At 44.6% G+C, this 25,682-nt stretch overlaps 1 protein-coding gene across 1 annotated transcript in view; it reads left to right on the forward strand.

Moving 5' to 3' along the window:
- LOC110506865 (ADAMTS-like protein 3) overlaps positions 1-25,682 on the forward strand; it is a 224,875-nt gene that overhangs the window by 136,439 nt on the left and 62,754 nt on the right. The window contains exons 8-15 of the mRNA XM_090239130.1: positions 4,183-4,257; positions 8,578-8,735; positions 9,919-10,030; positions 11,104-11,242; positions 11,441-11,491; positions 14,674-14,884; positions 19,941-20,088; positions 23,831-23,915. Coding sequence (XP_090095256.1) covers positions 4,183-4,257; positions 8,578-8,735; positions 9,919-10,030; positions 11,104-11,242; positions 11,441-11,491; positions 14,674-14,884; positions 19,941-20,088; positions 23,831-23,915 — 979 coding nt within the window. The remainder of the gene's footprint in view (positions 1-4,182; positions 4,258-8,577; positions 8,736-9,918; positions 10,031-11,103; positions 11,243-11,440; positions 11,492-14,673; positions 14,885-19,940; positions 20,089-23,830; positions 23,916-25,682) is intronic.

The following is a 25,682-nucleotide window of genomic DNA, read 5'->3' on the forward strand; positions in this document are numbered from 1 at the left end:
ACAAGGTGTTTCTACAGTAGATATCAGATGTTATCACCTGGTTGGAGGGGGGTGTTAACGTGACTGTCACAAGGTGTTTCTACAGTAGATATCAGATGTTATCACCTGGTTGGAGGAGGGGGGGTTGTTAACGTGACTGTCACAAGGTGTTTCTACAGTAGACATCAGATGTTATCACTTGGTTGGAGGAGGGTGTTAACGTGACTGTTACAAGGTGTTTCTACAGTAGATATCAGATGTTATCACCTGGTTGGAGGGGGTGTTAACGTGACTGTCACAAGGTGTTTCTACAGTAGATATCAGATGTTATCACTTGGTTGGAGGAGGGTGTTAACGTGACTGTCACAAGGTGTTTCTACAGTAGACATCAGATGTTATCACTTGGTTGGAGGAGGGGGGGTTGTTAACTTGACTGTCACAAGGTGTTTCTACAGTAGACATCAGATGTTATCACTTGGTTGGAGGAGGGTGTTAACGTGACTGTTACAAGGTGTTTCTACAGTAGATATCAGATGTTATCCCCTGGTTGGAGGGGGGTGTTAACGTGACTGTCACAAGGTGTTTCTACAGTAGATATCAGATGTTATCACCTGGTTGGAGGGGGAGGGGGTTGTTAACGTGACTGTCACAAGGTGTTTCTACAGTAGATATCAGATGTTATCCCCTGGTTGGAGGGGGGTGTTAACGTGACTGTCACAAGGTGTTTCTACAGTATATATCAGATGTTATCACCTGGTTGGAGGGGGGGTTGTTAACGTGACTGTCACACGGTGTTTCTACAGTAGATATCAGATGTTATCACCTGGTTGGAGGGGGGTGTTGTTAACGTGACTGTTACAAGGTGTTTCTACAGTAGATATCAGATGTTATCACCTGGTTGGAGGGGGGGTTGTTAACGTGACTGTCACAAGGTGTTTCTACAGTAGATATCAGATGTTATCACCTGGTTGGAGGGGGGTGTTAACGTGACTGTCACAAGGTGTTTCTACAGTAGATATCAGATGTTATCACCTGGTTGGAGGAGGGGGGGTTGTTAACGTGACTGTTACAAGGTGTTTCTACAGTAGACATCAGATGTTATCACTTGGTTGGAGGAGGGTGTTAACGTGACTGTCACAAGGTGTTTCTACAGTAGACATCAGATGTTATCACTTGGTTGGAGGAGGGGGGGTTGTTAACGTGACTGTCACAAGGTGTTTCTACAGTAGACATCAGATGTTATCACTTGGTTGGAGGAGGGTGTTAACGTGACTGTTACAAGGTGTTTCTACAGTAGATATCAGATGTTATCCCCTGGTTGGAGGGGGGTGTTAACGTGACTGTCACAAGGTGTTTCTACAGTAGATATCAGATGTTATCACCTGGTTGGAGGGGGAGGGGGTTGTTAACGTGACTGTCACAAGGTGTTTCTACAGTAGATATCAGATGTTATCCCCTGGTTGGAGGGGGGTGTTAACGTGACTGTCACAAGGTGTTTCTACAGTATATATCAGATGTTATCACCTGGTTGGAGGGGGGGTTGTTAACGTGACTGTCACACGGTGTTTCTACAGTAGATATCAGATGTTATCACCTGGTTGGAGGGGGGTGTTGTTAACGTGACTGTTACAAGGTGTTTCTACAGTAGATATCAGATGTTATCACCTGGTTGGAGGGGGGGTTGTTAACGTGACTGTCACAAGGTGTTTCTACAGTAGATATCAGATGTTATCACCTGGTTGGAGGGGGAGGGGGGTGTTAACGTGACTGTCACAAGGTGTTTCTACAGTAGATATCAGATGTTATCACCTGGTTGGAGGGGGTGTTAACGTGACTGTCACAAGGTGTTTCTACAGTAGATATCAGATGTTACCACCTGGTTGGAGGAGGGGGGGTGTTAACGTGACTGTCACACGGTGTTTCTACAGTAGAAATCAGATGTTATCACCTGGTTGGAGGGGGATGGGGTTGTTAACGTGACTGTCACAAGGTGTTTTTACAGTAGACATCAGATGTTATCACCTGGTTGGAGGGGGGTGTTAACGTGACTGTTACAAGGTGTTTCTACAGTAGACATCAGATGTTATCACCTGGTTGGAGGGGGGGGGGGGGGGTTGTTAACGTGACTGTTACAAGGTGTTTCTACAGTAGACATCAGATGTTATCACCTGGTTGGAGGGGGGGTGTTAACGTGACTGTTACAAGGTGTTTTTACAGTAGATATCAGATGTTATCACCTGGTTGGAGGGGGGTGTTAACGTGACTGTCACAAGGTGTTTCTACAGTAGATATCAGATGTTATCACCTGGTTTATCTCTCCACTGGAAAACTAAACCTCAGAGTCTGAGTAGAAAGTGATATGCCCCAGTGACACACACACATACAAACACGTGTAAACACAAATACACACACACACACACGCACACACACACACACACACACGCACACACACACACACACACACACACACACACACACACACACACACACACACACACACACACACACACACACACACACACACACACACACACACACACACACACACACGGGAACACAAATACACACACACACAGGAACACAAATACACATATACACACATATATACACACACAAACCCTTCTTGCCTAATCTCATATTTGACTGCTGTAGGAGGTCATACTATATTGGACACATTTTCTACTGTACTATATTCTACTGTACTATATTCTACTGTACACTGTTGTTGTTCTGTTTTCACATGAACACATTTAGAATTGGCACATTACAGACTGCAGAGGGAGAAATACGGGTTATCATTTTTCCTCTCTGGTTAGTAAACTCCAATTCCATGTTGCTCCTTGGAAGAACATTCCTTGTCACAGTCTTGGCCTACGTCCCAAATTGCACCCCATTCCTGTATAGTACACTACATTTGACCAGGGCCCCTAGGCTGTCACTTGGGACTCTGACCATGCTTTTACCATCCAACGGTCACTCCAGGTTTTTCAACACTGCTACTTCTCGAGATACATCACAGATACATTATTTCATTCCACTTTGAAACAAAATAGTTTCGACACAGTTCTATTTGACCTCATAAAATGTGTTGTCATATATATATATATATATATATATATTTACATGGACTGAATGCTTAATCGGTTGCTGGAAGTGTTTCAACACACTTTCCTTTGACCTCACCAACCCCCGTTGTTGATAAGACACTGAAGGTCAGTATGATCTGCCAACTGAAGTAGAACTCCTACACACTGGCTGTGTCCCATTAGGGCGCCTTATTCCCTACATGACAGAGCCCTATGGGGTCCCAGTCAAAGGTAGTGCACTATATAGGGAATAGGGTACCATTTAGGACCGGCCCAACTTTATTTACTGATGTTCATGTTCATGGTGAGATCTGAAGCCAAAAGGAGTTCATTGTACAAATCAACTGAAACAGGGAGGAAACAGTCACGCCAGCTCCATAATAAGAACAGGAAAAGATTGCTTCATTTGTTTACCCTAAAAGGGAAAAGAAACCTGCAGACTGCTCTTTCTCCTATCACTTACAAGCTTTTTAATTGTCTCCCTTTATTAAAACTGACGTTTCAGCCTCTTGGCTTTCAGCAAAAGCTCTGACGAAGAGGAAGACACGTCAGCTTTAATAAAATAAGTGATAAGAGGAAGAGCTAAGTGTCTTTGCTTTAAAGTTGTCCCATTATTCCCACACCTGCAACAGGAACTCAGGTGTGAGAGTGCTATCTACCCAACAGCTTAGTGGACTATTGTTACACTCAGAAATGTGTCGTGTTGAGAGACCATCTATTAATTACGTCTGTATCTGCCATATCTATTTCCAGATGAACTAAGCGTGTATTTCTTTAGGACATTTGGTGTATTGTATTCTAAGAGTGTCTTGTGTATTCTGAGGACATTTTATCTGAGGACATTTTATCTGAGGACATTTTATCTGAGGACATTTTATCTGAGGACATTTTATCTGAGGACATTTTATCTGAGGACATTTTATCTGAGGACATTTTATCTGATGACATTTTATCTGAGGACATTTTTTGTATTGTGGAGACATTTCTGTGTATTGTGCTGACATTTAAGTATACTGTGGCAATTGTATGTGTTCGGGAATTTGTTGAGATTTGGGTTATTGTGGAGACATTTTGGCATTTGTTGAGTAGTCTAAATAAAATCTACTTTGTCCTACAGCTGTGAAGACAGTGCTGGAAGTCCCCTTGGGAAGCAGGAGTTTGAGAGTCAGCTCCAAGGGACCTGATGTCATAGGTGAGTACTTCACTGTTCAAGGGGCTGTCCAACCTGCACACACACACACACAAACAACCACACACACTTTCTCTTGGTCTCGCTTTCTCTCTAAACATCTGGGCTAACAAATGTTCTACTGGCAGCTGATCAGTGCTAGTGATTTATAGAGGAAGTCATCACGTTATGTCTAACTCCGCCCAGCACTGTGAGAATCACATACCACACTGACAACGAGCCACTCTGATATGTGCGCACACACACACACACACACACACACACACACACACACACACACACACACACACACGTCATGCTTTGCCATTCAAGAATGTTCAGAGATTCCAGAGTGTTCCAATGAGGTTCTAAAAAGCAGTGCTGAGAGAGACAGAGTTCTCTCCTCTCCTCTCTGTTGGCTTGTGTTGGGAGCTCATGCATTTCAGATTTATGGGATGTATTTCCTATGTGTGAGTGTGTGTGTGCGTGTGCATGTGAGAGCGCTCCGTGCATGTGTGCGAGACTGCTTCAAGTGTATGTCTGAGCACTGTGTGGTGTGTGTGTGTGTGTGTGTGTATGTGTGTGTGTGTCTGTGTGTGTGTATGTGTGTATGTGTGTGTGTGTGTGTGTGTGTGTGCGTGTGTCTCTGATTCCACAGGAGACATGACTAACTCCAGCTGCCTCGTTGGTGGCCAACATCATAATACACCCCTACAACTCCACATGTTTAAGTGGATGTGTGTTTTGTCAGATGTTACAAAACAAGGGTTTGGAGTAACCTTCGAATTACTTTAACAGATCGTTTATCAACTATCAGGAGACTAGCGAGGCCGACATGGAGAAGGAAAAGAACAGTGACGTGAAAAAGGAGAGTAAAGGAGAGCAGAGTAAAACCCAGTAAAGGAGAGCAGAGTAAAACCCAGTAAAGGAGAGCAGAATAAAACCCAGTAAAGGAGAGCAGAATAAAACCCAGTAAAGGAGAGCAGAGTAAAACCCAGTAAAGGAGAGCAGAGTAAAACCCCTGAAAGGAGAGCAGAGTAAAACCCAGTAAAGGAGAGCAGAGTAAAACCCAGTAAAGGAGAGCAGAGTAAAACCCCTGAAAGGAGAGCAGAGTACAACCCAGTAAAGGAGAGCAGAGTAAAACCCAGTAAAGGAGAGCAGAGTAAAACCCGGTAAAGGAGAGCAGAGTAAAACCCCGTAAAGGAGAGCAGAGTAAAACCCAGTAAAGGAGAGCAGAATAAAACCCCGTAAAGGAGAGCAGAATAAAACCCAGTAAAGGAGAGCAGAGTAAAACCCAGTAAAGGAGAGCAGAATAAAACCCAGTAAAGGAGAGCAGAGTAAAACCCCATAAAGGAGAGCAGAATAAAACCCAGTAAAGGAGAGCAGAGTAAAACCCAGTAAAGGAGAGCAGAATAAAACCCAGTAAAGGAGAGCAGAATGAAACCCGGTAAAGGAGAGCGGAATAAAACCCAGTAAAGGAGAGCAGAGTAAAACCCAGTAAAGGAGAGCAGAATGAAACCCAGTAAAGGAGAGCAGAGTAAAACCCAGTAAAGGAGAGCAGAGTAAAACCCAGTAAAGGAGAGCAGAGTAAAACCCAGTAAAGGAGAGCAGAGTAAAACCCCGTAAAAGAGAGCAGAATAAAACCCGGTAAAGGAGAGCAGAATAAAACCCAGTAAAGGAGAGCAGAGTAAAACCCAGTAAAGGAGAGCAGAGTAAAACCCAGTAAAGGAGAGCAGAGTAAATCCCAGTAAAGGAGAGCAGAATAAAACCCAGTAAAGGAGAGCAGAGTAAAACCCAGTAAAGGAGAGCAGAGTAAATCCCAGTAAAGGAGAGCAGAGTAAACCCAGTAAAGGAGAGCAGAGTAAACCCCAGTAAAGGAGAGCAGAGTAAAACCCCGTAAAGGAGAGCAGAATAAAACCCAGTAAAGGAGAGCAGAATAAAACCCAGTAAAGGAGAGCAGAATAAAACCCAGTAAAGGAGAGCAGAGTAAAACCCAGTAAAGGAGAGCAGAATAAAACCCAGTAAAGGAGAGCAGAATAAAACCCAGTAAAGGAGAGCAGAATAAAACCCAGTAAAGGAGAGCAGAGTAAAACCCAGTAAAGGAGAGCAGAGTAAAACCCAGTAAAGGAGAGCAGAATAAAAGCTGATTTGAGAAATGTAAAGCCTCTGGAACCCAGCTTCAAGTTCACAAACTCCACTGAAACTAAATACTGTTAGGAGCGGTTTGAGAGAAGTGGTATCATATTTTCACCTTGGGGCTTTTCTTAAAAGGCTATTTGGCTTACAAATGGCTTATTTTTGTGATATGGCAAAGGGCTACGTTGTGGTTAATTATTTCAAGTTGTGAAATTCTAAATTCTCATTTGTGATGTACTGTATAATTGATGTTGAAAATACATTAAACATGCCTGGGCCTTTGCAGAAACATTTGTTGAACGTGAATTGAGAGTTTGTTGAAATGTTAGTGATTCCATTCATCTCTAATGTAAAACATTGTTTTGGGAAGACGTTTGAATCTTCCCCCTCATAAAAGATTTTGTGAGAAACACATATGTTAGAGAAAGACAAATAAAGAGAGAGAGAGGGGGATGACAAGAAGAACGGCCGATGCTGTGCTGTGGGACAGCTGAATATGATTATGTCTCTACGAGAAATTACTCTTATCAAATTCACTGTTTATTTTCTCACACCCACTCAGTCGTTTGGCCAATAGACATTCAAAGAGTCACACATTTATGACTGTCATTGGAGATGATGATGTCTCTATTGTTAGATCTTTTTACTATTAAACTGTTAGCATCGTGACCTTTATCTTAGCCTTCGTGTATTGGGTCCATATTCATAAAGCGTCTTAGAGTAGGAGTGCTGATCTAGGATCAGGTCCCCGTTGCCCATATACAGTGGGGCAAAAAAGTATTTAGTCAGCCACCAATTGTGCAAGTTCTCCCACATAAAAAGATGAGAGAGGCCTGTAATTTTCATCATAGGTACACTTCAACTATGACAGACAAAATGAGAAAAAAAATCTTGAAAATCACATTGTAGGATTTTTTATGAATTTACTTGCAAATTATGGTGGAAAATAAGTATTTGGTCACCTACAAACAAGCAAGATTTCTGGCTCTCACAGACCTGTAACTTCTTCTTTAAGAGGCTCCTCTGTCCTCCACTCGTTCGTTACCTGTATTAATGGCACCTGTTTGAACTTATCAGTATAAAAGACACCTGTCCACAACCTCAAACAGTCACACTCCAAACTCCACTATGGCCAAGACCAAAGAGCTGTCAAAGGACACCAGAAACAAAATTGTAGACCTGCACCAGGCTGGGAAGACTGAATCTGCAATAGGTAAGCAGCTTGGTTTGAAGAAATCAACTGTGGGAGCAATTATTAGGAAATGGAAGACATACAAGACCACTGATAATCTCCCTCGATCTGGGGCTCCACGCAAGATCTCACCCCGTGGGCTCAAAATGATCACAAGAACGGTGAGCAAAAATCCCAGAACCACACGGGGGGACCTAGTGAATGACCTGCAGAGAGCTGGGACCAAAGTAACAAAGCCTACCATCATATAACAAACTATTGAATATAACAAACTATTGAGATAAACTTTTGTTATTGACCAAATACTTATTTTCCACCATAATTTGCAAATACATTCATAAAAAATCCTACAATGTGATTTTCTGCAGAATTCTTTTTATCATTTTGTCTGCCATAGTTGAAGTGTACCTATGATGAAACTGACAGGCCTCTCCCATCTTTTTAAGTGGGAGAACTTGCACAATTGGTGGCTGACTAAATACTTTTTTGCCCCACTGTAAATCTTATACATTGTGATCTAAAAGGACAAACTAATCCCAGCACTCCTACTCCGATACACTTTATGAATATGGGCACTGGTCCATTCATGTATAGGTGGGAATCATGAGAGTGAGCGCATACACACACACACACACACACACACACACATACACACACACACACACACACACACACACACACACACACACACACACACAGCAAACAGTGTTAACTCGCCGAGCTGAAGGTTAGACGTTACTTCAGCAGCTTAACTACCGTCTGCTGTGTTCAGCTTTCAGACAAGGTTAAAACCACTCTCTGTGATCTACATCAACACCGTTATCAACTGTTCTTGGTGTGCGGAGTACTGCTGATGGACTTTATACATCCAGATTTACCTCATTATGTGTTTGTGTGTCTCTTTCTCTCTCTCCCTCGATCTCTCCACCTCTCTCTTTCTCATTCTCTCTTCCCCCCCCCTCTCTCTCTCTCTCTCTCTCTCTCTCTCTCTTCCCCCCCCCCCCCCCCCCCTGCAGTAATCGAGACCCAGTCTCTGCAGGGTCATAGAGAGGAGCACAGTCTGGTCTCTCCCGGTTCCTACATCATCGGCAACACCACCGTGGACTACCAGAAAGGGACAGACAGACAGACGCTCAGGACACAAGGACCTCTGGGAGCCGATTACATCATCAAGGTGACACGAGGAAGAGGAGCTGATGGAAACGTCTACCTACATCATTCATGAGGGAAATGCATACCTACATCATCCAAGAGTCATTTCTCAATTTCTCTTATGATTCTGAAAGTCTTTTTTGTGTTCTTAGATGTTGTAATCTGAGTAACCATATCAATATTGTTTTTGTAAATGACCATTCTTTTACATCGTCAGAATACTGAACAGATTGATGACAATTTTGTAGAGAAAGCCCTTGCCAATACATACACATTGCATGTTAGTGAAGTATGCTGATTACACCCACAAGTCAGGTTGCGTCCCAAATCCCACCATATTCCCTTTGTAGTGCACTACCTTTGACATAGTGCACTTTTAAGTCATGTACTTCAGGGGATTGGGTTCCATTTGGGACACTACCTAAGCTCTCTCCCATGTCATTGAGGTTATCAAAGCATTGCACAAACATGACACGACTCCCATTTCTGTGGCAATAAAACACTGCGTGCCATGGCTCTCCTAATCATCATCATCATCGTTAGCATTATCTTCATCATGATCATCATAGTCTGAAAATCAGGCCCTGTGTGAATTCCATAGCAGATACTAGTATGTAGGCCTAGGCTGCCTGCTAAATGGCGCCCTTATCCCTTTCTAGTCCACAACTTTTAAAATGAGTGCACTATAAAGGTAAAAGGGTTCTGCTGTCTTTCACATGGAACCAATGACACAATGACATAACATAGGATTTGGACCGGCGCCTACAGCGCCAGCGACATAAATGACCTACACATTACCCACATCACAAATGTTTAGTTTATAAAATAACTTCTACTTTCATCTGATGTCAGCAAATCCTTGTTTATTCAATGTGATTATTAATGTTGAAATAATTCATTTAAGTAAAGGGATACTAGAAGGGAATGTGGTCCAAATGCTTGATTGCGAGACGTTCTTCTGATGAATGTTCTGCATGAAAATGAGGATTGGGCTGGTTCATGTTGGCACCCGAGTCTGTTCAGACATTGAGTCTTACGACTTTATACACTGAGTTCTAAGGCCAGTGACTGAGTTTGAGTCTTAAATCTCAATAATCTTTCTAAACATGTCTAGATCTCTAGACATCTTTAGATATGGATGTGTGAGTGCGTGCACGTGATTGTGTGAGTGTGCGTCTGTGTCCAACAGTGTGTGTTCTCTCCAGGTGAAATACGCTGCTCCGAAGGACACGATGGTCCAGTTCCTGTTCTATCAACCAATCAGGTACCAGTGGAGAGAGACTGACTTCTTCCCCTGCTCTGTCACTTGTGGAGGAGGTGAGACTGACCCCAGATCAGCTCTTAAAGAGACTGTTGTTGCTAGCTAACAAGGCCGAGCCTTTTGGGGACCCTAAGCGATCAAAAACCTGTGTGGTGAAAACATTTTAGCATTTTAGCTGTCTTGGTGGTGGAGAGAAAAATGTGCAAATCATTTCAATTAAATGTAAAATGTTTTGCCATGGCGTTCAGGTAGTTATTGAAGTTTTAAAACACATTTCATGCAATTCTACTCATTACTACAACTTATTTACTAAGCAATGTAAAACATTTGATCTGACATGGGTTAATTGAGTGACTTGCATAACAAGTGGAAAACTTCTGATGCACTACCACATTTTGAAATGGAAACTTGTGTATTCTACTATTCTAACTCTCAATAGTAAATTGGGATCCAACTGAGTTCCTAGCAGCCGTGGGGCCCTAAGCGGCTGCTTATGTTGCTTATTGGCTGTGCCAGCACTGAAGATTTATGACTGAACCCAGATCAGCTCTTATAGAGACTGTTGAAGCCAGCTATTAGCTGAAGCATTATGACTGAACCCAGATCCTTCTTATAGAGACTGTTCTTGTTGCCAGCAACAGCTTTGCCTGAACCCGGACCAGCTCTTATAGAGACTGTTGAAGCCTACTATTAGTTCAAGCTTTATGACTGAACCCGGACCAGCTCTTATAGAGACTGTTGAAGCCTACTATTAGTTAAAGCCTTATGCCTGAACCCATATCAGCTCTTATAGGTGTCAAAGCTGGAGAGACATTGATGAGGCTTGAGATATGATTGAGCAAAACGTTAGCCCAGCATTAACCAAACGTTTATCCAATGTTTTCCATTTCATACATTCAATTTATATTTTGGTTACATTTGGTTGCTGTATTATGAGGCAATGCATCCGATTATGAAGGACCCAACGTGTCTGTGTTTTAGTGCTTTCGTTTCATGTTTCTTCCCAAAACAGACATTGAGACAAACATTTGAATGGCCCAAAATGAACCCATTGCCCACCAAATGTTAGTCCGATGTTTGCTTTCGATCCTATTCATTGCTGACCTTGATTGTTTCTGCCTATTGCCAGGTTACCAGCTGAACTCAGCAGAGTGCACAGACATCAGGTCCAGTCAGGTGTTACCAGAGCACCACTGTAACAGCTACCCTGAGAACACCAAACCCACGCCCAAACTCAAGGAGTGCAACATGGACCTCTGTCCTGAGAGGCATGTACATGTACCAATCACAATGGTTGCCCTATGGGCCCTGGTCAAAAGCAGTGCACCATGTCAAATTGGGAGCCATTTGGGACATACCCTATTCTGTTTCCAGTCGTGGTTGTGCATGTGAAGGCTGTATAGGAAACATGGTTCCTCTGAATGGTTATGGTGACATGGCGTTGTCTTCCTCTTTCTATTCTCTAGTGATGGCTTCATAGAGGTGATGCCTTATGACCACTTTCAGCCTCTGCCACGGTGAGTGACCATCATAGTCTATCACAGAGCCTGTACCCTGTAGTACCCTGGACAGGACACTAGTCTATCACAGGGCCTGTACTACTGTAGTACACCCCATGGACAGGACACTAGTCTATCACAGAGCCTGTACCCTGTAGTACCCTGGACAGGACACTAGTCTATCACAGGGCCTGTACTACTGAAGTACCCTGGACAGGACACTAGTCTATCACAGAGCCTGTACTACTGTAGTACCCTGGACAGGACACTAGTCTATCACAGAGCCTGTACTACTGTAGTACACCCCCTGGACAGGACACTAGTCTATCACAGAGCCTGTACCCTGTAGTACCCTGGACAGGACACTAGTCTATCACAGGGCCTGTACTACTGAAGTACCCTGGACAGGACACTAGTCTATCACAGGGCCTGTACTACTGTAGTACACCCCCTGGACAGGACACTAGTCTGTCACAGGGCCTGTACTACTGTAGTACCCTGGACAGGACACTAGTCTATCACAGGGCCTGTACTACTGTAGTACACCCCCTGGACAGGACACTAGTCTATCACAGGGCCTGTACTACTGTAGTACCCTGGACAGGACACTAGTCTATCACAGGGCCTGTACTACTGTAGTACACCCCCTGGACAGGACACTAGTCTATCACAGGGCCTGTACTACTGTAGTACCCTGGACAGGACACTAGTCTATCACAGGGCCTGTACTACTGTAGTACACCCCCTGGACAGGACACTCGTCTATCACAGAGCCTGTACTATTGTAGTACACCCCCTGGACAGGACACTAGTCTATCACAGAGCCTGTACTACTGTAGTACACCCCCTGGACAGGACACTAGTCTATCACAGAGCCTGTACTATTGTAGTACCCTGGACAGGACAGTAGTCTATCACAGGGCCTGTACTACTGTAGTACACCCCCTGGACAGGACACTCGTCTATCACAGAACCTGTAATACTGTAGTACTATGACATTATTATTACTGTCAGTAACAGAGAGGACATGTCAAACATGCTCTTCTGAGCATATATATTCTTCCTACATAGCATAGTTATGCCTATGCTATGTCACTGAATTAGGTGTCACAAATAGTCACAAACATGTTATAGCTCTGTGTTAGCTAGTCCTATGCTATGCTATGTCATATCAAATCAAATGTATTTCTTACATCAGTTGATATATCAAAGTGCTGTACAGAAACCCAGCCTAAAACCCCAAACAGCAAGCAATGCAGGTGTAGAAGCACGGTGGCTAGGAAAAACTCCCTAGAAAGGCCAAAACCTAGAGAGGAACCAGGCTATGAGGGGTGGCCAGTCCTCTTCTGGCTGTGCCGGGTGGAGATCATAACAGAACATGACCAAGATGTTCAAATGTTCCTAAATTACCAGCATGGTCAAATAATAATCACAGTAGTTGTCGAGGGTGCAACAAGTCAGCACCTCAGGAGTAAATGTCAGTTGGCTTTTCATAGCCGATCATTGAGAGTATCTCTACCGCTCCTGCTGTCTCTAGAGAGTTGAAAACAGCAGGTGTGGGACAGGTAGCACGCCCAGTGAACAGGTCAGGGTTCCATAGCCGCAGGCAGAACAGTTGAAACTGGAGCAGCAGCACGACCAGGTGGACTGGGGACAGCAAGGAGTCATCATGCCAGGTAGTCTTGAGGCATGGTCCTAGGACTCACGTCCTCTGGGAGAGAGAAAGAAAGAAAGAAAGAAAGAAAGAAAGAAAGAAAGAAAGAAAGAAAGAAAGAAAGAGAGAAAGAGAGAGAGAATTAGAGAAAGCATACTTAAATTCACACAGGACACCGGATAAGACAGGAGAAATACTCCAGATATAACAGACTGGCCCTAGCCCCCGGACACATAAACTACTGCAGCATAAATACTGGAGGCTGAGACAGGAGGGGTCAGGAGACACTGTGGCCCCATCCAAGGACACCCCCGGACAGGGCCAAACAGGCAGGATATAACCCCACCCACTTTGCCAAAGCACAGCCCCCACACCACTAAAGGGATATCTTCAACCACCAACTTACCATCCTGAGACAAGGCCGAGTATAGCCCACAAAGATCTCCGCCACGGCACACCAAAAGGGGGGGAGCCAATCCAGCCCCTGTAATAGGGTTAGAGGCAGAGAATCCCAGTGGAGAGAGGGGAGTCGGCCAGGCAGAGACGGCAAGGACGGTTCGTTGCTCCAGAGCCTTTCTGTTCACCTTCCCACTCCTGGGCCAGACTACACTCACTCATATGACCCACTGAAGAGATAAGTCTTCAGTAAAGACTTAAAGGTTGAGACCGAGTCTGCGTCTCTCACATAAAAATGGAGCTCTATAGGACAAAGCCCTGCCTCCAGCTGTTTGCTTAGAAATTCTAGGGACAATTAGGAGGCCTGCGTCTTGTGACCGTAGCGTACGTGTAGGTATGTACGGCAGGACCAAATCGGAAAGATAGGTAGGAGTAAGCCCATGTAATGCTTTGTAGGTTAGCAGTAAAACCTTGAAATCAGCCCTTGCCTTAACAGGAAGCCAGTGTAGGGAGGCTAGACCTGGAGTAATATGATCACATGTTTTGGTTCTAGTCAGGATTCTAGCAGCCGACAGATAAGATCTAAACCAGGGCAGAACTTGTCCGTGTAGAGCAATTTGGGTTTCCAATCTCTCCAAAAGAATGTGGTGATCGATGTTATCAAAAGCAGTACTAAGGTCTAAGAGCACGAGGACAGATGCAGAGCCTCGGTCTGACGCCATTAAAAGGTAATTTACCACCTTCACAAGTGCAGTCTCAGTGCTATGATGGGGTCTAAAACCAGACTGAAGCATTTCATATACATTGTTTGTCTTCAGGAAGGCAGTGAGTTGCTGCGAAACAGCTTTTTCAAAAAAAATTGAGAGGAATGGAAGATTCGATATAGGCTGATAGTTTTTTATATTTTCTGGGTCAAGGTTTGGCTTTTTCAAGAGAGACTTTATTACTGCCACTTTTAGTGAGTGGTACACATCCGGTGGATAGAGAGCCGTTTATTATGTTCAACATAGGAGGACCAAGCACAGGAAGCAGCTCTTTCAGTAGTTTAGTTGGAATAGGGTCCAGGGTCCAGGGTCCAGTATGCAATATCTCTGTCACTGTTTAAAGCATCATAAAGAGTTATGTGCATCTTATTGCTGTTTTTCCCCAGGTGGGAGCAGGGTCCCTGGACGGAGTGTTCAGTGTCGTGTGGAGAGAGCGGCGGGCTGCAGGAGCGCAGCGTGGTGTGTGTTGAGGACGACGCCCACGGACAGATCACTCAGGTGGAGGAGTGGAAGTGCACACACTCCCCTCGGCCAATCACGCAGCAGAGCTGCAACAGCTTCACCTGCCCACAGTGGGTTGCCATGGAGTGGTCTCAGGTGAGCTACCAAGTGAAAACATCTAATCAATTATTGATCGCATTCACAGTTTAGCAGGTGTTATAGTGGGTGCAGTGAAATGCTAATGTTACTAGATTCTAACAATGCAGTAAAATGTCAAACAATTAAAATGTTTAAAAAATATAATAATAATAAAGTATGGCGGGATGAATCTGATTACCCAAATAGCACTGCAGCAGTAATCAAATGCAATCTATATGTATGTAAACCAGGATCATTTACACAAGATCAGCTAATAATTCTATGTATATGTATAGCAGTAGATATTTTAGAGTAATCTCTGTCAAAAATCCAGTATATAAATAAAGATGAAGTGTCTATTAACAGGGTAGCTAAAATTCAGTGTACAGTAATATAAATAATATGATACACTATTTACAGTATTTACCAGTGTTTCAATGTCTCTATAGCATAAGACAGCAGTGTTGGCTGTGTGTGTCTGAGTATGAGTGTGTGTGTATGTCTGTGTGTTTGTGAGTATGAGGTGTGTGTGGGTGTGTCTGATGATCTGATGGTCTGGTAATATAAGCTGTTCAACAGTCTGATGGTCTGGTGATAGAAGCTGTTCAACAGTCTGATGGTCTGGTGATAGAAACTGTTCAACAGTCTGATGGTCTGGTGATAGAAGCTGTTCAATAGTCTGATGGTAATAGAAGCTGTTCAACAGTCTGATGGTAATAGAAGCTGTTCAACAGTCTGATGGTCTGGTGATAGAAGCTGTTCAACAGTCTGATGGTCTGGTGATAGAAGCTGTTCAACAGTCTGATGGTGATAGAAGCTGTTCAACAGTCTGATGGTAATAGAAGCTGTTCAACAGTCTGATGGTCTGGTGATAGAAGCTGTTCAACAGTCTGATGGTCTGGTGATAGAAGCTGTTCAACAGTCTGATGGTCTGGTGATAGAAGCTGTTCAACAGTCTGATGGTCTGGTAATAGAAGCTGTTCAACAGTCTGATGGTCTGGTAATAGAAGCTGTTCAACAGTCTGATGGTAATAGAAGCTGTTCAACAGTCTGATGGTCTGGTAATAGAAGCTGTTCAACAGTCTGATGGTCTGGTAATAGAAGCTGTTCAACAGTCTGATGGTCTGGTGATAGAAGCTGTTCAACAGTCTGATGGTCTGGTGATAGAAGCTGTTCAACAGTCTGATGGTAATAGAAGCTGTTCAACAGTCTGATGGTCTGGTGATTGAAGCTGTTCAACAGTCTGATGGTCTGGTGATAGAAGCTGTTCAACAGTCTGATGGTCAGGTGATAGAAGCTGTTCAACAGTCTGATGGTAATAGAAGCTGTTCAACAGTCTGATGGTAATAGAAGATGTTCAACAGTCTGATGGTCTGGTGATAGAAGCTGTTCAACAGTCTGATGGTAATAGAAGCTGTTCAACAGTCTGATGGTAATAGAAGCTGTTCAACAGTCTGATGTTCTGGTGATAGAAGCTGTTCAACAGTCTGATGGTCTGGTGATAGAAGATGTTCAACAGTCTGATGGTGATAGAAGCTGTTCAACAGTCTGATGGTCTGGTGATAGAAGCTGTTCAACAGTCTGATGGTCTGGTGATAGAAGCTGTTCAACAGTCTGATGGTAATAGAAGCTGTTCAACAGTCTGATGGTAATAGAAGATGTTCAACAGTCTGATGGTCTGGTGATAGAAGCTGTTCAACAGTCTGATGGTAATAGAAGCTGTTCAACAGTCTGATGGTCTGGTGATAGAAGCTGTTCAACAGTCTGATGGTAATAGAAGATGTTCAACAGTCTGATGGTAATAGAAGCTGTTCAACAGTCTGATGGTCTGGTGATAGAAGCTGTTCAACAGTCTGATGGTCTGGTGATATAAGCTGTTCAACAGTCTGATTGTCTGGTAATAGAAGCTGTTCAACAGTCTGATGGTCTGGTGATAGAAGCTGTTCAACAGTCTGATGGTGATAGAAGCTGTTCAACAGTCTGATGGTCTGGTGATAGAAGCTGTTCAACAGTCTGATGGTCTGGTGATAGAAGCTGTTCAACAGTCTGATGGTCTGGTGATAGAAGCTGTTCAACAGTCTGATGGTAATAGAAGCTGTTCAACAGTCTGATGGTAATAGAAGCTGTTCAACAGTCTGATGGTCTGGTGATAGAAGCTGTTCAACAGTCTGATGGTCTGGTGATAGAAGCTGTTCAACAGTCTGATGGTCTGGTGATAGAAGCTGTTCGACAGTCTGATGGTAATAGAAGCTGTTCAACAGTCTGATGGTCTGGTGATAGAAGCTGTTCAACAGTCTGATGGTCTGGTAATAGAAGCTGTTCAACAGTCTGATGGTCTGGTAATAGAAGCTGTTCAACAGTCTGATGGTCTGGTAATAGAAGCTGTTCAACAGTCTGATGGTCTGGTAATAGAAGCTGTTCAACAGTCTGATGGTCTGGTGATAGAAGCTGTTCAACAGTCTGATGGTCTGGTGATAGAAGCTGTTCAACAGTCTGATGGTCTGGTGATAGAAGCTGTTCAACAGTCTGATGGTCTGGTAATAGAAGCTGTTCAACAGTCTGATGGTAATAGAAGCTGTTCAACAGTCTGATGGTAATAGAAGCTGTTCAACAGTCTGATGGTCTGGTGATAGAAGCTGTTCAACAGTCTGATGGTCTGGTAATAGAAGCTGTTCAACAGTCTGATGGTCTGGTAATAGAAGCTGTTCAACAGTCTGATGGTCTGGTAATAGAAGCTGTTCAACAGTCTGATGGTAATAGAAGCTGTTCAACAGTCTGATGGTCTGGTAATATAAGCTGTTCAACAGTCTGATGGTAATAGAAGCTGTTCAACAGTCTGATGGTCTGGTGATAGAAGCTGTTCAACAGTCTGATGGTCTGGTAATAGAAGCTGTTCAACAGTCTGATGGTCTGTTAATAGAAGCTGTTCAACAGTCTGATGGTAATAGAAGCTGTTCAACAGTCTGATGGTCTGGTGATAGAAGCTGTTCAACAGTCTGATGGTCTGGTAATAGAAGCTGTTCAACAGTCTGATGGTCTGGTAATAGAAGCTGTTCAACAGTCTGATGGTCTGGTAATAGAAGCTGTTCAACAGTCTGATGGTAATAGAAGCTGTTCAACAGTCTGATGGTCTGGTAATATAAGCTGTTCAACAGTCTGATGGTAATAGAAGCTGTTCAACAGTCTGATGGTCTGGTGATAGAAGCTGTTCAACAGTCTGATGGTAATAGAAGCTGTTCAACAGTCTGATGGTCTGGTGATAGAAGCTGTTCAACAGTCTGATGTTCTGGTAATAGAAGCTGTTCAACAGTCTGATGGTCTGGTAATAGAAGCTGTTCAACAGTCTGATGGTCTGGTGATAGAAGCTGTTCAACAGTCTGATGGTCTGGTAATAGAAGCTGTTCAACAGTCTGATGGTAATAGAAGCTGTTCAACAGTCTGATGGTCTGGTAATAGAAGCTGTTCAACAGTCTGATGGTCTGGTAATAGAAGCTGTTCAACAGTCTGTTGGTCTGGTGATAGAAGCTGTTCAACAGTCTGATGGTCTGGTGATAGAAGCTGTTCAACAGTCTGATGGTCTGGTAATAGAAGCTGTTCAACAGTCTGTTGGTCTGGTGATAGAAGCTGGTTTTTAGTCTCTTGGTCTTAGCTGTCATGCACCTGTACTGACTCCGTCTGTCAGACAGTAGCCATCCTTGGCTCAGGTGGATTGGGTCCTTAATGATCTTCTTGGCCTTCCATTGACACCGAACGCTGTAGTTGTCCTGGAGGGAAGGCAGCTGCCTTCACCTCCCTCTGAAGAGCCTTGCGTTTGAGTGCGGAGCAGCTGCCTTTACTTCCCTCTGAAGAGCCTTGCGTTTGAGTGCGGAGCAGTTGCCGTATCAGGTAGCGATGCAGCCCGACAGAATGCACTCAATGGTGCATCTGTAGATGTTTGTGATGGTCTTACACGGAACCTAAACCGGCTTACACGGAACCCAAATAGCGCCATCGTGCGCTATTGTGAATAATTGTATTTTGTCTCCCTACACCAAACCCGATCACGACACGCAGGTTAAAATATCAAAACAACTCTGAACCAATGACATTAATTTGGGTTTAGGTCGAAAAGCATTAAACATGTATGGCAATTTAGCTAGTTAGCTTGCTGTTGCTAGCTAATTTGTCCTGGGATATATACATTGAGTTGTTATTTTACCTGAAATGCACAAGGACCTCTACTCCGACAATTAATCCACATATAGAACGGCCAACCGAATCGTTTCTAGTCATCTCTCCTCCTTCCAGGCTTTTTCATCTTTGAACTTATATGGTGATGGCATCTACACTTTCATAGTATTACCACAACAACCGGCAAACCAGTTTATTTTTTCAATCACTCACATGGGTCTAACCAATGAGGAGATGGCATGTGGGTACCTGCTTCTATAAACCAATGAGTAGATGGGAGAGGCAGGACTTGCAGCTCGATCTGCATCAGAAATAGAAAGGAGTTCTATTTTAGCCCTTGGCATCGCAGACAGTTGTTGGCGTGCGCGAGCAGTGTGGCTGCAATAACTGAATAACATGGATTTCTACATTTATTTTGCGTCGCTCACGCACGTGACGTGTCCGGTCTGGTCAGCATGTTAGGGGCCACGTCAAATTTATTCAGCCGCCTGAGGTTGTAGAGGCGCCTTCTTCATCATGATGTCGGTGTGGCAAGACCATTTCAGGTCCTCAGTGATGTGCACACAGAAGAACTTGAAGCCACTGCCTCTGTTAATTGGCTACAAGCCTCTGTAAACTGGCTATGAAGCCTCTATGAACTGGCTATGAATCCTATATGAACTGGCTGTATGTGGTAAGAACAGGAGCTTATGTGCATATACTGTAACATATACAATTTATATAAAGTCAGTATTACGTTTATATAAACTGGTGGTTGATTATAGTGTGCTATTGTAACTGTGTGTGTGTGTGTGTGTGTGTGTGTGTGTGTGTGTGTGTGTGTGTGTGTGTGTGTGTGTGTGTGTGTGTGTGTGTGTGTGTGTGTGTGTGTGTGTGTGTGTGTGTGTGTGTGTGTGTTTTGCAGTGCACAGTGACGTGTGGCCGTGGGTTGCGGTACAGAGTGGTCCTGTGTATTGACCACAGGGGACAGCACACTGGTGGCTGTAACACATCCCTCAAACCACATATCAAAGAAGACTGCCTGGTACCTGTCGCATGCCACAAACCCAGAGGTACGGTATCCACTGTGTCTGTATTTATGTGTGTGTGTGTCCCTGTCTACATACAACTAGTACTGTCAGCCTCCCCCTGTCTACATACAGCTAATACTGTCAGCCTCCCCCTGTCTACATACAACTAGTACTGTCAGCCTCCCCCTGTCTACATACAGCTAATACTGTCAGCCTCCCCTGTCTACATACAACTAGTACTGTCAGCCTCCCCCTGTCTACATACAGCTAATACTGTCAGCCTCCCCTGTCTACATACAACTAGTACTGTCAGCCTCCCCCTGTCTACATACAGCTAATACTGTCAGCCTCCCCTGTCTACATACAGCTAATACTGTCAGCCTCCCCTGTCTACATACAACTAGTACTGTCAGCCTCCCCCTGTCTACATACAGCTAATACTGTCAGCCTCCCCTGTCTACATACAACTAGTACTGTCAGCCTCCCCCTGTCTACATACAGCTAGTACTGACAGCGTCCCCCTATCCACATACAGCTAAGACTGTCAGCCTCCCCCTATCCACATACAGCTAAGACTGTCAACCTCCCCCTGTCGACATACAGCTAGTACTGACAGCCTCCCCCTGTCGACATGCAACTAGTACTGACAGCCTCCCCCTGTCGACATACAACTAGTACTGTCAGCCTCCCCTGTCTATATACAACTAGTACTGTCAGCCTCCCCCTGTCTACATACAACTAGTACTGTCAGCCTCACCCTGTCTACATACAGCTAATACTGTCAGCCTCCCCTGTCTACATACAGCTAGTACTGTCAGCCTCCCCCTGTCTACATACAGCTAATACTGTCAGCCTTCCCTGTCTACATACAGCTAATACTGTCAGCCTCCCCTGTCTACATACAACTAGTACTGTCAGCCTCCCCCTGTCTACATACAGCTAATACTATCAGCCTCCCCTGTCTACATACAACTAGTACTGTCAGCCTCCCCCTGTCTACATACAGCTAATACTGTCAGCCTCCCCTGTCTACATACAACTAGTACTGTCAGCCTCCCCCTGTCTACATACAGCTAGTACTGACAGCGTCCCCCTATCCACATACAGCTAAGACTGTCAGCCTCCCCCTATCCACATACAGCTAAGACTGTCAACCTCCCCCTGTCGACATACAGCTAGTACTGACAGCCTCCCCCTGTCGACATGCAACTAGTACTGACAGCCTCCCCCTGTCGACATACAACTAGTACTGTCAGCCTCCCCTGTCTATATACAACTAGTACTGTCAGCCTCCCCCTGTCTACATACAACTAGTACTGTCAGCCTCACCCTGTCTACATACAGCTAATACTGTCAGCCTCCCCTGTCTACATACAGCTAGTACTGTCAGCCTCCCCCTGTCTACATACAGCTAATACTGTCAGCCTTCCCTGTCTACATACAGCTAATACTGTCAGCCTCCCCTGTCTACATACAACTAGTACTGTCAGCCTCCCCCTGTCTACATACAGCTAATACTATCAGCCTCCCCTGTCTACATACAACTAGTACTGTTAGCCTCACCCTATCCACATACAGCTAAGACTGTCAGCCTCCCCCTATCCACATACAGCTAAGACTGTCAACCTCCCCCTGTCGACATACAGCTAGTACTGACAGCCTCCCCCTGTTGACATGCAACTAGTACTGTCAGCCTCCCCTGTCTACATACAACTAGTACTGTCAGCCTCCCCCTGTCTACATACAACTAGTACTGTCAGCCTCCCCCTGTCTACATACAGCTAATACTGTCAGCCTCCCCCTATCCACATACAGCTAATACTGTCAGCCTCCCCCTGTCTACATACAACTAGTACTGTCAGCCTCCCCCTGTCTACATACAGCTAATACTGTCAGCCTCCCCTGTCTACATACAACTAGTACTGTCAGCCTCCCCCTGTCTACATACAGCTAATACTGTCAGCCTCCCCTGTCTACATACAGCTAGTACTGACAGCCTCCCCCTGTCGACATGCAACTAGTACTGACAGCCTCCCCCTGTCGACATACAACTAGTACTGTCAGCCTCCCCTGTCTACATACAACTAGTACTGTCAGCCTCCCCCTGTCTACATACAACTAGTATTGTCAGCCTCCCCCTATCCACATACAGCTAATACTGTCAGCCTCCCCCTGTCTACATACAACTAGTACTGTCAGCCTCCCCCTGTCTACATACAGCTAATACTGTCAGCCTCCCCTGTCTACATACAACTAGTACTGTCAGCCTCCCCCTGTCTACATACAGCTAATACTGTCAGCCTCCCCTGTCTACATACAGCTAGTACTGACAGCCTCCCCCTGTCGACATGCAACTAGTACTGACAGCCTCCCCCTGTCGACATACAACTAGTACTGTCAGCCTCCCCTGTCTACATACAACTAGTACTGTCAGCCTCCCCCTGTCTACATACAACTAGTATTGTCAGCCTCCCCCTGTCTACATACAGCTAATACTGTCAGCCTCCCCTGTCTACATACAGCTAATACTGTCAGCCTCCCCCTATCCACATACAGCTAAGACTGTCAGCCTCCCCCTGTCGACATACAGCTAATACTGTCAGCCTCCCCTGTTTACATACAACTAGTACTGTCAGCCTCCCCCTGTCCACATACAGCTAATACTGTCAGCCTCCCCCTATCCACATACAGCTAATACTGTCAGCCTCCCCCTGTCTACATACAACTAGTACTGTCAGCCTCCCCCTGTCTACATACAACTAGTACTGTCAGCCTCCCCCTGTCTACATACAACTAGTACTGTCAGCCTCCCCCTATCCACATACAGTCAGGAGTAAAACTCAATCTGGCAAGCAAATATTTACGCAGCAGACAATTAACTAAGTCATAGGGCTTCATTATCACAGCTAGATATGGCTGAGGGACTGGAGACTAAAGACCACTGGGGTGTGTATATGTGTGTATGTGTGTGCGGGGGGGGGGTGTATCAGAAAGTCTGTGTGTGGAGTGTGTATGTGTGTGTGCAGAGTGATGTGGGTTGGGCTCTAGAACTCCAGGCTTCAGTAATGTTGGCAAAGAGTCAAAACTGGCATCGTGGTAGACATGTGGAGTAAATGAAGGGTGAAAATATGAGCTACTTGAGAGGGAAATATTTGCTTTTTAAAAGTCTCCCAGTGAAATAGTAAGGATGATCATTTAGTTGAGAGGAGGAGATGTATTGTAAATCAACCGCCCCTCTCTTCTGATTTAGTAGTATGGTGATTGGTTTGGTCGTTTTCATGCTGGGGTCAGTCAGGGTCTTGCACACCCATACACACACACACACCCATACACACACACACACACGTACACGCACACATACACACACACACACACACACACACACACACACACACACGCACACATTTGTTTTACTGTCCTTGTAGGGACCAAACAAATGATTCCCATTCAAAATCCAATTTTCCCTAGCCGCTAATCGTAACCTTTTAACCTAACCTTAACCTTAACCCGAACTAACTGTAACCCTAAACCTAATTCCTAAGCCTAAAATAGCATCTTTCCTTGCGGGCTGGCAAAATGTCCCCACAAGGACATTAAATAAATGTTCTGGTCTCCAAAAAGATAGTAAAACCAGAGAGAGAGAGAGATTTTTCACACATTGCTGTGTTATCCTAGGCCAACCCATGGGAATGTGGCCTAAAAATCTATTTCCCTGATCTGGAGTCAGTTACTGTGCCCAGTGTAAGGCAGCTGACTAACTATGTGTGTTTAATATCTGGTCTAGAGTCAGTTCCTGTGGAGGCCAAGCTACCCTGGTTAAAACAAGCCCAGGAGCTGGAAGAACAACGCACCGCTACAGAGGAACCAACGTGAGTAGAGATACACACACTCATGTCCACACTGCATGCGCACACGCACACAGACACAAGATCACACACATACACACACAAACACACATGCACACAAACAGACTCACACACACACACAGATGCAAGAACACACAGACACACGTGCACACACACACACACACACACACATAGACAAACACACACAGCAAGAGAACCTGGATGGAAGTCTACTTCTGCCATTGGCTCCTGTTTCTCTCTCTCTCTCTCTGTCTCTCTCTCTTTCTTTTTGTCTCTCTCTCTCTCTATGTTTCTAGAACATTCTGAACTCCCATAGAGCTATATTATTAGAGCTGCTAGAACTGTGTTCCAAAGGGCACTCTTTTTCCTAGTGCACTACTTTTGACCATAGATAAGCCTAGGGGCTCTGGTCAAAAGTAGTGCATCTTTGTAACGTTAGCCCCCACGAATGGGACAATCAGGTTAGAGCCCACTGGGCCAATCACAGTCCAATACAGGCCCCCTAGTAAAGACACAACCCTGGCCACTGCCAGAGGAAAGTAAGTGCAGTCCCCAGCATCAGACACACCACACACACACACACACACACACACACACACACACACACACACACACACACACACACACACACACACATATGTATTCACACTCTAATATACACACACACACTTACAGTGCATGCAGGCAGGCACACACACGCATATAAACAGAAGAAGCAGACATACACATGCGTGCGTGCATATACCTCCTCCGCCGCGGTCGGCTGGGGTCTACCAAAGGCATCGTTCATTAAACAGTATGTGGAGTAAATGTGTGTGGCCCTTTCCTGCAGTCAAATTAATAAAACACCCTCTAGTGGCCTCATGGTTGGAACGGTATTTGTCATTTCATAATTATTTAACATAATTTGTTTTAAACACATAAAATCCGGTGTTTCTATGTCAAACAGTTTTGTTATATTTCAGTCGTCTGTGATGTGTATAAAGTGTAATATTGGGATGCAAACTCAACATTTAATACATTTCAAATCTATATCTGACATGGTACAGGTGTCTATACTTTTGTTTCAAAGTAGAATTGTATAAGACTACCAAGAAACACTCTGTGTGACCCTGATTTAGCCCACCGCTGTAAAAGGTTAAGAGTTCACAGGAGAGAGAGACCCAGCAGTAGTTGAACAACTTATCAGGAACACAGCAGATCTGGCAACCCTCAGTATAGTCTGAGCAAAGGGTTGCCTGATTGACTTGTTTCCCTTGATAACTTGTCTCGTATTACCGCTGTAGTGCCTAACCCCTATCAGAGACAGACTTCCCTTTTAGACTTTCCTTTTCCGCAGTTACTCATGTTGCTATATATAGGAGAACACTCCAGGATTCCGGTGGTGTGTGTGTGCATGCGTGCATGTGTAGAGGCTGAGTCACTGAGCATGGCGGTCCGGATGTCTCCAACACAAGCCCTTATCACGGGCCTGATAACTCACACATATACACACATACCGCCAGAGCTTATCCACAGGTCTGTGCTAATGTCCTGGTGGGTTTCCTCTCCTTCCTCTGTTGGTGATGAGCATGTGATTATGGCCTGCTGCTGTGGTCCTGTTAGTACTGACACACACACCCTGGGATCTGTCAGGTCTAGAGGCTCACACACCCACACACACTCTCTTACACACACACTCACAGACATCTCCCACACCCCTTGCAGACACACACACACACACACACAACGTAAGCCTCTCCAGAGGGTGGTGAGGTCTGCACAACGCAT

The sequence above is a fragment of the Oncorhynchus mykiss genome, chromosome 6 (assembly GCF_057628025.1).
Source record: "Oncorhynchus mykiss isolate SJ-2025 chromosome 6, ASM5762802v1, whole genome shotgun sequence".
Taxonomy (NCBI): Eukaryota; Metazoa; Chordata; class Actinopteri; order Salmoniformes; family Salmonidae; genus Oncorhynchus; species Oncorhynchus mykiss.